The sequence below is a fragment of the Convolutriloba macropyga genome, chromosome 5 (genome assembly GCF_964194025.1).
Source record: "Convolutriloba macropyga chromosome 5, txConMacr16.3, whole genome shotgun sequence".
Classification (NCBI taxonomy): Eukaryota; Metazoa; Xenacoelomorpha; order Acoela; family Convolutidae; genus Convolutriloba; species Convolutriloba macropyga.
The window spans coordinates 56692267-56709925 of NC_134472.1; the positions used below are offsets into that span (position 1 = coordinate 56692267).

The 17659-nt window shown below is 34.4% G+C and overlaps 2 protein-coding genes across 11 annotated transcripts in view; both read right to left on the reverse strand.

The window, feature by feature from the left end:
- Positions 1–17659, reverse strand: part of LOC142339489 (Golgi apparatus protein 1-like) — a 443079-nt gene that overhangs the window by 176837 nt on the left and 248583 nt on the right. The window lies entirely within an intron of this gene.
- On the reverse strand, positions 3009–5279 carry LOC142340114 (uncharacterized). Of its 4 annotated transcripts, none has more exons than XM_075390560.1 (4): positions 5144–5279; positions 4362–4465; positions 3842–3948; positions 3009–3401 (listed from the first exon to the last, which is right to left on the reverse strand). In XM_075390560.1, exons 2-4 carry the CDS (start codon positions 4463–4465, stop codon positions 3223–3225), a joined length of 390 nt encoding a protein of 129 aa, XP_075246675.1. In that variant the 5' UTR covers positions 5144–5279; the 3' UTR covers positions 3009–3222. The 4 variants fall into 4 exon arrangements, with proteins under 4 accessions (XP_075246675.1, XP_075246673.1, XP_075246674.1 ...); XM_075390558.1 differs by having other exon boundaries at positions 4362–4540; XM_075390559.1 differs by having other exon boundaries at positions 4362–4544.

The following is a 17659-nucleotide window of genomic DNA, read 5'->3' on the forward strand; positions in this document are numbered from 1 at the left end:
TACTCCACCAGCTGTTCTTATCCCTGTCCTATATCTCGTGTGCCATTCTTTCTGTCACCAGACTGTTCGAACTGCCTGAGTTCACCATTACCCAATATTTGGTATTGCCAAACTTGATGTGGAGCTTCGTTGGTGTAGGTGATACCTCCGTGGGGGAGATTCGGTTCACCATGTAATCGTCCTCTGGTTCTGTTTTTATGCTTTCTATTTCCGTATTTAATGAAACCATATTTATTTGTTCTTCATTTGGTGTTTCTTCTGATTCGGTTATTTCATTGATGTTGCGATTATTGGGTATCTGTTCATGTTGGACCTGCAGACATTAGCAAGGTGGTTAAGCGAGTTTATTGCATCTTCTACACGTCTTTCCGATGGCTTGGCATTTAGCCCGATGTTCTTGTGTCCAGGGTTGTCCGCAGTTCCGACAATTATGTTGATGGAATTGTTGTCTGTTAGACTGGTTTGGATTGCCTCTGGGCGGATTGTAATCGCCTCTAGGCTGGCTGAAATTGCCCTTGTAGTTTCTCTAATATCTGGAGCTGGTTATTGCAAGGACAGGTTCAGATCTTCCTACAATTGATGCCATTGAGGAGACTGTAGTATTTTTGCTTGTATATCTAATTGGCTTCTTGCGCCGAGTTCAAAGCTGATGGCTAATTCGAGTGCCTTTTCTGGGTCTAGGGTTACCTTTAGGAGTTCCTTTTGGATTTCCGGGTAGGTCATATTGACTGTAAATATGTCTCTTAGAAGGTCGTCTTCCAATGCTCCTAATTGGCAGAATTCCGCTAATGATCTTAAAGCGGAGTGGAATTGCTGCATGGTTTCTCCCGTTTGTTGTCGTCTTATGAGCAGTAGGTAGCGATCGGATGTGACGTTCGGTGGTCTGATGAACGTCAGCTCCAGTTCTTCCCACAGTTGTTGTGTCGTGATGTTCTCGACGTTGCTGTGGGGGTATTTTCTGGTATGCGTTCTTCGTCCTTCGATTCCAATGCTTAAGTAAACCATTGTCTTTGCCTTCTTATTGGCAATGACCCATGGCTTGTCGCCGCATAGCACCCCTATCCTGTCAATTATGTTGCAATCGTTTTTCCATTTGGCTACTGCCTGATTGTATCTTGTGAGTCTTTCTCTCTCCATCGTTTGGGTTGGGTTGTGTACTGGTTGTTCCTCTACGGGTTCGGGGGGGGGGGGGGGTAAATGACTGTCGGCGTTTTCTCTTTTAGGAGGTCATCAATTTCGATATTTGTATTTGCGACGAGGGCCAATTTCAGTTGGCTTCTCCATTTCTCCCATGGTATGGGTGGGTTTGAACTGGGTTTTTCCCAAAATGGTTCGAGACCTAGGATTGTCTTTCCTTTTTCCGCCGACTGCGCCCTGTGATACCTGATCTATCGGTTGGTGAAATAAGCTTATTATTGAAAACAGAATTCTCAACGAACAACTGTATTCAAGGATTGTTAAGGCAGAACTGCAGTTAGCCATTTGGCAGTCTGCTCACTTAGTGCATGGTACCAGTCAACATTAACATAAGAAGCAATCGTCGGACGATTGCAGCAGGTTTACAATGTTTAAGATTTACATACTGCATGAAGGATTTATTAATTTACTACATCGTACAATGAAATTGTCTATAAGAGTAGTACCTATGTACCACAATTGCCATCCAATTCTGTCCATTTTTCAGATTCATATGTTTTTTGAACGCAATTGTTCCTCGGAGTATTTAAAGCAACGGAAGCAGTTTAGATCACAGCTAACGGTTCCTCTCTTGATTGAGTATATTTTTTGGAAAAGTAAAAAAATTTAAAATGAATTTTAGAGTGAAAACATAATAACTGATCATTGCGATTAGAGGGAGCTTTTTTACGGATGTTCACCGGAGAGATCAAAACGGAAAACGAAGCGACAATAACTCAAACATTCATATATAGCTTTCAATCAAATTTATTGGTTTTTGAGAATCCAGAAAGGTTATCAAAAACAAAAAGACCATAAATATCGTTCCATCTATTACTCTTCTGCTATTTTTAAAAGTAGGAAATTGAACAGAGATGATCAACTTGGAAAGGGATGCATTTGGGCATGCATCAATAAACGCACCCAATATGCAAAATCACCACTACCACCAACACCACCACCACCAACACCACCACCACCACAACCACCTTCAACACCACCACCACCACGACGACCACCACCACCGTTTCCGCCACAACCACAACCACGACCACCACCACTACCACCAACACCACCACCACCAACACCACCACCACCACAACCACCTCCAACACCACCACCACCACGACGACCACCACCACCGTTTCCGCCACAACCACAACCACGACCACCACCAATAGCACCAACACCACAACCACCACCAACACCACCACCACCGACACCACCACCACCACCACCACGACCACCACCACCACCACCATTTCCGCCACAACCACCACCACCACCACCACTACAACATCACAACCACAACCTCCAGAACCACCACCACCTCCAACAGCACCATCACCACAGTCATCACCTCAACTGCCGTCACAACCAATACCAGTACTATAACTGCCGCAGTTATCGCCGCTGTTGCCCCTGCCACCAATACCACCATCCACCACTACCACTACTAACAACGAGTCCCACCACCACCGCCACCTCTAACCCCCCCCCCCCACACCACCAACACCACCTGGACCACCACAACTTCCACCAAGATCCACACCAACACTATTGCCACCACCACCAAAGCTCTCATCATCACCGCCACCATCACCTACTCAACAATCACCGCCGCCAACACTATCAACGCCGCTGCAGCCACCGCCATCTCCACCACGTATGGTTGATTCTAGAGTTTGAATTTCTCCATTTTTTACGGCCGTTTCTGGTTCTCGTTCGTTTGTCGCGTTTTTTGTCGAGTTTTCTTAACGCAGGAAACACTCGATGTCGATGTTAGCCAAATTGTTGATACTCTTTTGTTTTCAACAGAACGAATGGACCTATTTGATGTAAAAAATTCTATTGTCTTTTATAAACTGTAACATGCAATAATGAACTGAAGAGCACGAATTAATTCAAGTTCGATAGTTGTTAATGAAATTTGCAAGTTTTTCGGAAGAACAACTTTTGACGAAAAGTTTCTGCAGCCAAGTTCAACTCTGCTTTACTCGAAGCAGAACAACTTCTTTCCTTAAAACAGAATTTGCTTCTGCGTCATCACAGTACATTCCATTTGCCAGTTTTCCTGTATGCAGTGAGCGCCTTGTGCGCCTGCCGTCTGATCTTGGAGTTGGGGTCCCTGTTGAACACTTCCAGGGCATCTGCCACCTCTGGTTCAAGATGAGAGGGAGACCCATCACAAATTGTATGCAACACTTGTGCTCTGACGTCATCATCTGAACAAAAATGCGACATGATTGAACGTATTGAGAGGGCATTCAGTATGCCAATCAGTATGCTACGTTTAAAATTCTTTATTGTTAGGCACTCATAAGATATATTACAAATTTCGCATTTTGAACGTGGTTTTTAATCTTAAAATTGGCGTACGTATCACATAGAATTCACAAGCTCAATATTATGAATTTGACCCGCTCACATCCAGGCAATCAATATTCTTAAAACAGAAATTTGAGATACTACAGGTATGACGCGTGATGCTCAAGTATTTGAGAATCATAAAATTAAGCTAAGTATCGCATTTCAAATTAACAAGATTTAGTAAAAATAGTTGGACCTTGATCATAACAATAAGAGTAATAATAAATTGTTTCTAGAGATCAAAAGAAAAAAATATCTTAAGTACGAATCGTGTATTTGGCAAAAGTTGTCGGACCTTGATCGTGTAGCATTTGGAATACTCTCTCCCAAAATGGTGCAACGTCTTGTTTCACTTTGCATGGACACATCTGTTTCAGAGCACTCTTCCTCACACGAGCATCACTAAAACAGACAATTTGTTGCAATTAACTTTATACTTTTTTCCCTTTTATTCATAATTTGGGTGTATTCTGCCTCCCCATCCCAGCTTAGTTGGCATACGTTTGTAAATCAAACCCCAGGCCACCAACGTCCTATTTTTTTACATAATGACGTGTGGGCGGGGCGGAGCGGGAGGGGGAGTGGGAGGTGTAGAGGGGTTTTCAACGAGGCCGTGAGCCGAAACAGTATGAGTCGACTTTTCTTTCAATCATGCGTAGAGGATTTACTATTCTTCAATGCTAAGTTGAAATTATTCTTGTACTTGTGAACAAGAAAGTATTTTCACGTTCTTCACTTTCCTTCTTATAGCTAAGGTATAGGACAAATGGGCATTCAATAAAGATACTTTGATCTGGACACTTTACTTCACCCACCTGTGTTTGGTCAGTTCAACAACAGTGGAGACGTCATCAGTATCATTACAGAGTCTAATGGCTGATTTGGATTCCATCGTAGAAACCATCTCCAATTCCGTCATCTTTCAAAAAAGTTAACAATAATAATAACCTAAGTGCTAAGTTATTACGAAAACCAACAACTTGCCCGTGTTGACCTTTCTTGGCAACCATATCCAAGAGCCATATATGGTTCCATACACGCCATACAAAATTTTCGTTGCATGATCTTACCATGGTTGCCAAGTTTTCCATACAAATTTTTTTTCGCGTTTCAGCGATTCCATGAAAGGGTGGGTATACACGTAGAAAGTAGACAGGATAAACCACAAACAGAACATTTTTGGTCTCTATTGCTCTTGTATGGCATCAAAGAAATCTTGTATGGCATCCAAGAAAACTTGTATGGCATCCACGTCTGGCTTTTGTATGGCATCCAAGAAATCTTGTATGGCAACCAAGAATTCTTGTATGGCATCTTCGATTCGCATTTGAACGATTTGAATTTGACCATATATGGTCATCCATGGCACCATGAACGTTTATGGTCATATATATGGTTGCCAAGAAACCATGAACTTGAACTTTTTTCAAAGTTTCAACAGAGACTTTTCACCACTAAAATATGTCACAGGCACTTATTTCACGCTTCTTCAGCCTACGTTTGAAATTTCGTATGGGCAGGTATATGGTTGCCAAGTTTTCTTGGTCACCATATATGGCTTGGATATGGTTGCCAAGATTTATCTATGGTGGTCAACCTGGGTGGGTAGAGCGTTTAGATCAACGCAAGCAATATAGATGGAAAACTGTGTTTTGCAGTTCTACAATTTGAAGGGTTGTGTAATAAAAATTGTTTTTGTTTGAATAAAATGGTAGAGCAACTATCTATTTGCTGTTTAAATACGGTACTAGCAAGCATATACCTTTCAAATAATGTTGTCATGCTATTTTTAGAATAAGTCGAGTTACAGTCGCTGTGATATCATCTGACGCAAATTTATATTTAAAATTCTTTTCAAACTGTTCTAACCGTCCTCCTCATTGTGCGATCCTGCCTCGCTTTTTTGTTAAGTAAATTCTGACGGCAAATAATCGCATGCTTAAAAATCTTGAAAAACTAAATCGGTGTCAGGACATGTTACTCAATGCAGAGATAGCACAAAAACCAAAAACTTTACCATAAACCTAGAACTACCAGAAGGACTATTTAGTGTAATGATGCCTAAATGAGATTGTGTATGATGTAATAAAATATACATAGCAATAAGTTTATATGTAAATTTATTTCATTTTGCGGCCATTAATGAGATATTTTAATAATGTAACAAAGTATGTTTGTTCCAACCCCATTTTTGGGAGGGAGGAACAATATGCTCAACTGGTTTTTTTTGTTTTGACAATTCTGGCCGATCAATATAAATATTGTGGAGAGATGTGAGTTCTATCACTACAAAGCCCGTCCAGCGTAGAATGAAATCTGAAAGCTTTCTCAAATTTCGTTTTTTTCGAGGAAATATCCAAGTTGGAAGTTTTAGTGAGCCTCGAAAACTCAACCTCGATAACTCTTCAAAAAAGACGAAATTTTGTAAAAACTTATTTCACACTCGGACCCCACTGGTGGGCTTTGTAGTGGTACCATATAAAAAGCTCTACAATTCACACTGATTTACAACTCACAGCTCTGACTTTTCTCACTGATACTGCTCACCTTTCTGGACTTTTTTAATCTTTTTTTTAGTTTTTGTATTTATGGTAACATTTTCAGTATTTGCGGGTTCTAGCGACCCTGAAGCCATATTAGGCTGTTTTATTGTGTCATCGTGGTTTTCTTAGAAAAAAACGAGTTTGAGTTTTCGTCTAGATTTTTTCGGTTTTTAGAGCCATTTCTTCGTTTTTCCTTTTTGCGATCATGTGATATCTGTTCTGTATTTTTCTCTTAATTTTCTAGAGAAGTATAATAAATTAAATGCATTCTTTTTGGTGATGAATACATGCTGCTATCAAAATTGCTCTGCGTCATCAAATATTTTTCACGACTTTGACGCTAAACGATTTCATAAAACTAAATTTTAGTGATTGTCGTTTTCGTTATCTATTATATTGTTACTGAAACCCAAAACTGACCGTTCTCGAAGAAGTTCTCATGAATTCTAATTGACCGTAAACAATTTAAAGTTAATAGTTTATGGCAATCATATCTCTGAAGCCATCAAATTTAGCAAAAAATTGAATTTACTTGGTTTCCAACTGTACATGTTTGCATCTGTCGTTTCGTGACAGAATCGTATGTATGAAAATTAAAAGGACGCTATTTTCGCTAAATTTTGGAGAATTCCGTCTATATTTGGCGTGTAATTTGTTTGATTTTTGTGATTGAATTTTGTTGTTGTTAATTGGACATTTCATTTATTCTGAATGCTCACAAGACCAAGTGCATTTCCACAAAAGCATATTTGAAATTTTTGAAAATCTCAATTTGTCAGCATTATTTTCAAAAATTCGTTGAAGCTGTTTTCAACAAAAAAAAACAGATTATGGAAAAAACGACCCTCAATATTGTTTTGTCAATAAAAGATTTATTGTTATTAACTAAGTTCCTCCTGCTTCATACTCAGATATAGGTGCTCGTTCTCAGTAAAATTAATTACTGAAGAATTCTGCTACTTTTGTTTGATTTGTATATTATAACATCAAAATTTGTGAGAAATTGGAGTTTTAAAAAGGATTTGTTGTTTCTCCCGAATTTTTTATATGTGGGTTTATTCTTGTATTGGATTGTCGAAAAATCTTGAAACTCAGAGGTCTAGAGTTGGATTGTCAGTGGACTATTAGACTTGATAGGACAGTACTATAAATGAAAATGAGATCGAGCTAACCTGATCAAACGCTTTTCTAACACCAACTGATAAAGCGTCACATACTTATTGATTGAAGAAATAAGGACAACTTCTTCATGTCTTTACTTTTTAGTTAATGGTGTTGACTACTTTTTTAAAAGACAAAAAATATGCCAATGTTTGAATTTTGATTTGAGATGTTGTTTTCTGTAGATTTATTACAGACTGGTTTGTGAAAGACCATGTTTTTTTTCTGAATGCTTGCAAGACCAAGTAATTTTTCACAAATGCCTATTTGAAATTTCTGAATGCCTCAGTTTTAAAGCAAATTTTTAAAAAATATATTTTGTTGAAATTGTTTTAAAAAAGTAAGAGGTTATGGAAAAAATTTGCCTTTTTTTTTTATTTTGTCAAAAATTAAGTTTTTTGATTCACAAGAAGTTCCTGCTGTTTCATACTCACACAAAGTGTTCTCGTTCTTAGTATTATTAATTACTGAAGTATTCTGAACAAATTTAACAATTTCTTCAAAAATTTAACAGCAAAACTTGTGAGAATTTGGAGTTTTACAAAGAGTTCGTGGTTTTTCCTGAAATTAGCATATGTGGTTTTATGCGATTTATTAAATGAGTTGTTTAAAAAAGTAGCTGGGAAGTGCAAAAGTCAAACCTGAAAAGCTCACCCATTACTTTGCTTATTTTTACCTAGCTTGTGTGCCTCCTATTTGAATTTGCATTCACTTTGTAGAGTTTTAATAGAGCGCTCAGGTCATTTTTTTTTTAAATTACTTCAATCAGTTATTATTGTCACTTGGTGTAGACGTGGATGGATTTTGAATTCTCGATTTCATCGTTTTGTTTTTTTGACAAAAATCATTTGAGTGGTAGATAAAACTGACCTGCTGGCGAATAGAAAAAACGCATTATAGATAAAGTTTAACGTCTGTCGTTTTAAAATTTCTCGTAAGAAAACTATTGAAGAAAAGAAAACTGATGTCACTGATTTAAACCCTCTTTTCAAAACACTGATATCTTTTTAAAAGAATTTATCAAAATTGTATTAAAAAAAAAGAGATCACTTTGTAATTACTAGAAGATACGATGATTGTGTTATAGTGATGCAAAACTGCTGTTGTTTGATTCAGTCTGTGGACAAATATTGGTTTTGTTGACATTGATTTTACGTGTTTTTAGTAGCGTTTTAAAGTTGTTCTCCTTTTTTTCTTATATTGGATTGTAAATAAATCCTAATACTCAGAGATCTTGAATTGATGTTCCAAAAATTGCTAATTAATATATTTGTTGTTGTTGTTTATTAAAAAAATAATGTTATTGAATCCCTGAATGCTTTTCTGTTGAAATAAAAATTTGCCAGTTTTGTCAGTGGACTATTAGAATTGATAGGACAGTACTGAAAACTAGATCGAGTTATCCTGATTAGACATTTTTTCTAACACCAAGTGATAAAAAGTGATATACTATATGGTTGGAAAAACTATGACAACGTTTTCATGTCTTAGTTAATGCTTTCGATTACTTGAAAGCTTTTTTAACATTATACATGGCCAATCATTGGCCAATAGTCGTTACGACCAACATTTTCCAAAGTATTTAAATAATTTCTGTGTTCTGAGGAGTTTAGTTAAACTTTTTGTTGTCTTGCTTCTCAATCTGAACCTATTAAAGTTCAATGAAATACAGAATAAAATATTTGAATCTTTGAACTGGTGGACAATCTTCAACAAACATTTCAAGCCAAAAAATGTTGAAGAATTTTGGAAAATTTTTCTGTCTCTGTTTATTGTTTAAAGTTTAATTTTTATTTTGTTGAAATTGGTTCTTTGTAATTGGAACTACCATTTTTGACGCTGACAAGTAAAATTAATACTTTCAAGAGACATAATTGAAACTATTTAATGTGTTCATTCAACAACGAATGATTTTCTATTTTGTTTCAAAAATAAAAAAAAAAGTTGGCGAAGATTCAGTTGTTCAAAACTTTTTTGTCGACTCATAAACTCAAATCTCATCAACACGGTGTTGTAGCTGTGTCTCTCTGGATGTTATCTTACAGTTTTGGTGGTGTTTCCTTTGCAGCTTAACAGATGGTTAATTTTGGTTAGCATTTTTTTTTCATAATATAAACTGGAGATTTATTGATGATCTCTTCAGTTCTTTTTCATATACGTTTTTTCATCTGATCTGAAAACCAATTTGCTGGAGCAACTTTTCTTTAAATTTTAAGGGCAAACGAGAATTATTTCAATCTTGACATAGCTTGTTATTTATAGATTGATAACAAAAAATCCTCAACGTTGGATTAGTTCATTTAGTCATGCCAAGCGTCAGTAGACTGTGGGACTTGTTAGGACAGTACTCTAACTGAACATGAGACCAAATTTTTCTCATTAAACGTTTTTGCAACACCAACAGAAAAAATTTGATAGTCTTCTCATTGAATGAAAAACTTAAGACAATATCTTTATGTCGTCATTTAAAAGATAATGGTATTGATTACTTGAAAGCTATTTTTAAGATATTTAAGATGAGTTTAGATGTTGTTTTCTGTAAGTTTGTTGCAGAGTGATTCATGAAATATCTCATCAATTGCAGCAATGGTTTAAAAGAAGCTTCTTGACGGCTGGAATCAAGGGCTAATAGTCTTTACGACCAACACTTTTCAAAAAGTTTAAATAATTTCTGGGTTCTGAGGATTTTTGTTAACATTTTAGTTCTCTTGCTTTTCAATCTCAACTATTAAAGTTCAATGAAGGGTCATATAAGAACATTTGAAACCTCCGAGTGGTGGCCAATCATCGATTTACAATTCAAGCATTAAATTTAGTGTAATTTTTGAAAAATTTTGTGTATTGTCTATTTGTTCTGTCGTTTGTTTTTTTAAATTGAATTTTGTTCTCTACGATTGGACTGGCCATTTTTAACGTTGTTAAAACAGATTCATTTCTTCAAGAGACATAAGTGAAACTATTGGATGTGTTCATTCAAAAACCAATGACTTTTGTATTTTGTTTCAAAAATAACACCAATTTTTGGAATAAGTTCTGCAAATCAAAAGTTTATTTTCGACTCAAAAATTCAAATCTCGTTATCAAGATGTCCTAGCTGTGTCTTACCGGATCTGTTGTGCTTGTGCACCGTGGTTTTTGCTTGTGGAGTTTACCAGAATTTTGGTTCTGATAAGCAAAAAAAATTTTTTGTAATGTCAATTGGAGCTTTATGCAAGATCTCTGCTGTTTTTTATTTCTGCATACGTTTCCTCATCTGAGCTGATAACCAATTTGCTGGAGCAACTTCTTGATTAGTTTTATGGGCAAAAAAGAATTATATCAATCGTCACATAGCGTGTTAAATATAGATTGTTAATAATAAATTCTCAACGTTGGGTTAGTTCATTTAGTCATGCCAAGCGTCAGTAGACTGTGGGACTTGTTAGGACAGTACTATAACAGAACATGAGGTCAAGGCATTCTGATGAAAAACTTTTGTAACAGCAACTGATAAAACCTGATAGGCTAATTGAATGAAAATTTTAAGACAATATCAGTAATATGTATTTGGGCATATGTAACTACTGAATTGGTTCTTGCGGAAATTTGTTCAAACTTTGCTGTTCAGATTTTTTAAATAATTTTCTGACCTTTTCAAGCTCCATGTTTTCTCTTAAAGCTAATTAGTACACTATTACCATGAAAACTGAAAAACTGTGCGCTGTAGTTCATGCGTTACAGCAAAAGTTTAGAATTCAAGCAGAAACGTCAATAATTAACATTTCGTCTTTTTTTCGACTCAGTGTACATCGAGTGTTTCCAATATGATAAGTTTAGGATAGGTTTAATCGAAACTAAAGGAACTCGGAAAAAATCACTTTTTAAAACTTTTTTTGAAGTTTTTGAAAGTCAGAACACATGTACACATTTGTTTAAGCAAGCTTAAAAATAATAACGAGCTCTATTTCCAGCAGTTTAATGAGAACCAAAACAAGCATTAGTTTTAGGTCAGTTTGTTTAGAATCAAAATTCCATTATTTTTAATTTTTAAAAAGTTTCATCAAGCATCCAGTGATATAAAGTAAAAAAAAATTTCTATATTTCTGCCATATTTCGATTTAATTATATTCAGTAAAAATGGCAGAGAATGCACTACATAATGCAGAATTGACATAAAATTGACATAAATTGAGGTCGTATGTGACCAACTATTATTCGTTCAATCTGTGACTGCAATTTTTTATGCCCTGACTTTCTATCTGTTTCCTGCACATACTCTTTTCTACGTCTATAATCTGAGTTAGTTTCACTCTCTTCATTTAGCGTCTTCCAATTAGTCTCGCAATTAATTCCTGATTGTGCTAAGCTTCCTCCATGGAAAAGGCTGGAAAATATCAAATAAATAACGGTTTAAAACTCAAAATTTGAATGAGACTTGATTGATTTCATTTAGTTTATTTGAAACAAGGAGTCGTTAATGTGCGTTCGCACATAACGTTCCGATTCCGCTCATCCATATTTTTGGTATAAACGTCTACCAAATGAGCAACAGATAGAAAAACACCAAAATTTACGTTTCAAAAAAATGAGTAACAAAAAAACCGCCTCCAACACAAATAACTCATTGGAGTAAAAGATGCCGCATTAGACTGTGTGAGAATAGCCATTATTAAAAAAGCAAGTCAAGATGAACAACAAAATCAAACAACAATAACAACAAACATTAATTACATCCAAAACTTATGTCCATTTTTTAGAAAGAAAATTTAGTAACAAGGTCAAAATAGCGCCAGATGAAACAAAAACAAAACATAATAACTTGAACTACAATAGAAAATATATGGGAAAACTTCACAATGTTCGGTAAAAATTTTTAAAAAAGTTATAAAATTGGATTATAATGTTAAAAACAATTATTTTCTAAGTAATCAAAACCATTAAATAGCAATTGAAAACGTCCAACATGTTTATGATCATATCCACCTCTACAGGAGGGCATTAAGACCTATCATCATTAAATTTTTTATGTGGTTATTTTAAGAACAAAAAATAGAGATGTCAAACAAAAATTCAATTAAAACCGTTAAGCCATATTTTGCCCCTCAAAATGTGTGTAATTGAGCCTTCGTCGAACACCAATTTTGTGGTATGCGAACTCTCATTAATATAAATACGTATTACGTAGACAAAAAAGAGAGAATAGTGCAAAATTTAGCAGTAAATTGTATTTTTCGAAAACAACTGTTTTCAAAGACAAGAAGGCCATAAGCTACAAAAAGAAATAATTAAACAGATTTGTTTATTCGTTCAAAGGAAGCTCTGAGCCCTGTAATTATTCATAGCCTACAAAAAACGTCAAATGAAGACATAAATCAAAAACTAGTTTTTTTTCTGCGATAAAATCGTTTCGAAGCCAGTAAATTCAAATTGAATTCTTTGAAAACATTAGATTTTGTACACTTGCACCAACTGTCGACAACTGTCGACAACATCTGACCTGTAATTAAAGATACAAGCTAACAAAAAGACAAAACGAACAAAAATACGAACTTAGAAAGTGTTTTTTAATCTTTGAAAACAATTGTTTTCAAAGTCATGGAGGGCATCTGTTTTCAACTCAAATCAGAACATAGGCTCATTTATTCCTCCTAACAAAACCAATGAGACCTATCAGTATTCAGGAAACTTCATGCAACTAAAAAGACAAAAAATTTAAAACAAGAGTTAAAAAGGAATATTCACAACTCAATTAATTTTTTTGAGAAAGGGGAGTCGAAACCGGTAAAACCATAATCTAAACCTTTAAAGACTCTCATATGTCTAATTGTGTCAAAAACCAGACAACCGTAACTTAATGCGTAAAACCGCTATGAGGATTAAATTTTAATGCAGTGGAAAGAAGAGGAAGAAGAAGCAATCTTTCTTTGCTGGCACTAAGCTACAAGTTGACCAAATTAAGTGAAAAATAGTGATAAAGTTTAATGAGCCATTGTTTATTTAATAATAAAACACTTTAAGGTCAAACCGACCAAAATCTTTTGAGTAAAAAAACTAGACGCTTTAATTTGGGAATGTTAGGGAAACCATTTGGACCTACCGACATTGAGCATTGATTATAATTGTTCTGTTTTTTTATTTAACATGAATAAGATAGACGTTTTTTTAAAAAGACTGACGGATTACAATCAAAAATTTTTTTGGCTTATAACAGTTCAAGATTGTACTTAAACCAGCCCCGCCATGCTATAGCTGTTCGTCCATTAAGAACACTCAATTGGTTCGAAGGTTTTATATATATATATATATATATATATATATATATATATATATATATATATATATATATATATATATATATATATATATGTAGATAGTTAAATAATTCGTTAGTTAAAAGATCAAAAAAAGTACTGCGTTTTTGATAATCATAACTAAAGTTAGCAAAAACGGCAAAATTGTACTTGCAGATTACTTTCAATGGAAGTGAAAATAGGACTAGCTCCTTTTGTCGTTCATAAAGATTTTTTTAGTTGTTTTTGGGTGTGTACTTCCAAAAAATTTAATCAATGTGGACTACAGGGGTTTATTTCTTGCAATTTTTGATGAAAAGGGCTGCATTTTGAAATGTTTAGCCAAATTTTTGGCCAAAAAAATCAAAATCAAAATGTCAACAATACCTTTTTTGTCTTTAAAATTAAAATCAACAGTATTATTGTTGAAATTTTCACATAATTTACTAAAATTGTCAGAATTCCGGAAAATTTAAATAAAAAAGCGCAAATTGGTCTAATATTCACAAAAATTTAAACCACGATAACTTGTTCTAGAAAATGGAATTCTAAAAAATCTTTTTAATTCCATATTCTACGCCGGACGGGCTTTTTAATGAGACAACTCGCAATTCTCTTCGATGAATGTATCGATCGGTCAAAATTGTCTGAACAAGAAAACCAGTTAAGTATATAGTTCCCCCACTTCAAGACGGGTCGAAACAACAAACTGTTCTAACACGAATTTATTCATACAATTGCTGTCGCGGAAGTACATTTTTTTAAAATTTACATCTAAAACATTTATTTTTATTGTTGTAAGTTGTTACTTTATTACTTAAGACTTTATTTAACCTACTCGATCAGTTTTCAAAATTTGACAGCTTTAATGAATGCTGCAGTTTCATTTGAAATAGTGGTAACTTCTTTCAGAGCTATGAAAAAATTTCACGGAAATCTAAGTAAAATGTTTTCAACTACGTGCCAATTGTGCTTATCAGGAGTATACTTTTTTCTTGATTTTTACCGCAGTACTTACATACAAAAACTCTTTAAAGTTTGAAATATATTGTTAATGATAAAAAATTGAGAAGCAGCAAAATATATGTCAAATATGTAAGCCAGAAATCTTTTATTCGACCTTTTTTCGACTTTTATTCGATTGGTTATATAGAATTGAATATTTTCTAATTGTCATAGAGTTTTAGAATATAAATGAGCACGTAATATCTGTGACAGACAAAATGATAAATTTATGTTTACTAATTTGTTCATAAACTTTCAAAAAAAAAGTTTGCTCGAATCTATCCTGCATTTTTTATCAAGTTTTTGTCGGTAATGCGTCCCCAATTTTAATATTTTCTACGCTAGACAAACAAATGCCTCTGGGTTAAACAGATGGAAACAGTCATACAGATTTTAAACTTCTGGCAAACAGAAGGAGTAGAAGACAAAACCAAAACACGCTTTTATTTTAATTGCCATTGCCGAACTCGAAGCGCTGTAGACCATTTGAAAAACCGATGACGCCTTTCTGTTTTCATTTTATCACATTAGAAATTCACCAGGACTTCCGGTATCATTCTTCATGTAACATGCAAAATCTAGTGCTCTTAAACACTCTTGCCATTGTTTAAGCAGTAGTGCGCGTTGAAAAGCAAAAAACGTGAAATTGAGGAAAACAGTTTTTGACGAAAGTTTTTCTCGAAAAGATAAGAAAAAAGTTCTCCCAGATATTTTTCTCATCGCGAATCAATTCAAATAAAGTCAACCCAGAAAAATTTTTTCACACGAAATTTCTTTAACGCGGAATTAAGAGGGTTTATGTAGCAATTTTCAAATTATTAATTTACTATGTATGATAGTTCGATAATTATTAATTTGACACTGTATTAAAAAAACTTTTAAAACGGATAAAAAGCATCACTAAATCTTGATTAAGCAATCAAACATTTAGGCGACAATTGGCCACCTCAAAGACCCCAGTCCAATAGTATGCGATTTGTTTGCATTTTCTCGATGATATTTAATATCAAGATAAATTTTGTTTTTTGCATTAATGAGATGATTGAAACAGTTCAAACCCACTTTTAAATTCCTATACGTGTTTTTCTTTTGTAGAACCTCAATATAGTAGGTGTATGTTTAATCCAATTTTAGTGTAGTGAGACAACACTGTGTTATATTCTGCAACAATGACCTGAAAGTAATCATGCAATAGTTTCAGAGAAAATTTCGGATAAAACTTCTGATATCTAATTTTATGCAAATTTATGTCAACAGATGATTGTTATTATACAGTTTCTCTGAGGCCTTCATTTTGCATTGGGCCAGTTTTTATCTATATTTTATCTCCTTTATCATAAATTGTTCTCAGCTAATAGTTGGTTTGATTTTATCGATCTTACAATGGACTTGTAATTTTACGTTAAGTTCAAGCAGAAAAGATCATTGACATTTCAGATTATTCATCAGTTTGTTGGTATTCCAGTTATTTCTCTGAGAAAATTCCGTAGGGTACAAAATAATTCAAACCGAAAAAATGTACTTAGAATCTATAAATGTGAGAACAGTTTTTAGGCTAAGAGCAACCAACAGAATTGCAAATTAATTTTGTTATGACATTAACTATTAGGTAAACAAGAGTTTGCAGCAGTTTTGGCCTCTAATTTAGACTAATATTTAGGTGAGCTACATAATAACGCTTAACATCCACTTTTGAGTTAACGTGGGCAACAGTGGCAAAAGCTGGAATTAGCCTAAAAATTATTTTTATAATAAGCTAGTATCTAATTTAGAAACCATTTTTCTTCCAAGAGCCATTTATATCGAGAATTCCTGACGTTTAATTTGACTTTTTAAGATGTAACATGTATTATCAGCCATCGTGTGTAACAGTGATGGCTGTTAAAGAGGAAAAATTTACTGGAGAAAAGTTTACGTGTTGCAGTTAATGAAAGTTCTCCACCAAAGAGGTAAAATCACAATACAGCCAGGCTCAAGTGAATGATAGAAACCACATCTGATGAGTCCATTCTAGACCAAAATGACCTAAAATCAGACCATCACAGAGAGCAATGATTTCTGATCAGAAGCAACTGAGTTCATGACTAGACAAAGATGCATTCAAAACTTTTTATCAGATTCAAAAGCGCTTGTTGTCGTCTCTTATTAGACTCTCTTGTGCTCGAAGTCGTACCCTATCAGACTCATGCATGCTAAGTATTTCTCTGCTCAAACCCAAATGCGCTTGAACTTGTCAATGATAAGACTCTCAAAATTGTCTCTTATCAGAGCCAGCTGCGTTCGAAACAACCTCACTAGAGATTAGAGCTAAGCTCCGTACAACAATGACCTCTGATCAGAATAACTCGAGCGCCCTACTTGTTACTTCTGCGCTTGTAATTACTTTGTATGAGTGACTTCAACAGCGCAGAATAGATTTCAAAGACTATTGAATATATGGATTTTTTTCAAAGGTAGCAGCGATCTAGGGCATTCACATCTTCTTTATTGTTCCTACCCCAATTGTGGGGGGAGGAACTATTTACTCAAATGGTTTTTTTTTGTTCAGTCAATGTTGGCCGATCGATATATTCATCGCAGAGAAATGTGAGTGATATCATTAAAAAGCTGGTCCAGCGTAGAATTCAAAATTAAAAAGATTTTTTTGATTTTCGTTTTTTTTGAGGAGTTACTGAGGATTGAAGTTTTGTGTGAACACGGGATATTTGTTCACTTTTAGTGTGATTTTTCATCAAATTAAGATATTTTCTATCAAAATAGTATTTCAAACTTAAATTGCTTGCCAAAAAACGAACCAATTTCGTGATCCTAATAGACTAAAAGCGATAAAAAAGACTAGTTCTGGTCGCATAGGGAGCTTCAATATAAAAAAAAATCGAAATCTATTTGGGAGCTCTTTTTTTATAAAACCTTTCTACTTTTTTTTTGGTTTTATAAGTCACCTATAGACAAGTCACTTTTCATATCAAGGTTCAGTTAACGACAAACCTCCTTTGCAGTCAAATAAAGCGCAATGAACAAAAAAAATTGTTTTCAAGTAGTTGCTCATGTTTTTTTAACTTCGACTCTGAGTTTTCGTAATTTTAAATGACATTTTGAATTTCTTTTTGAGTTTTTACTAATTTCTTGGAGTCT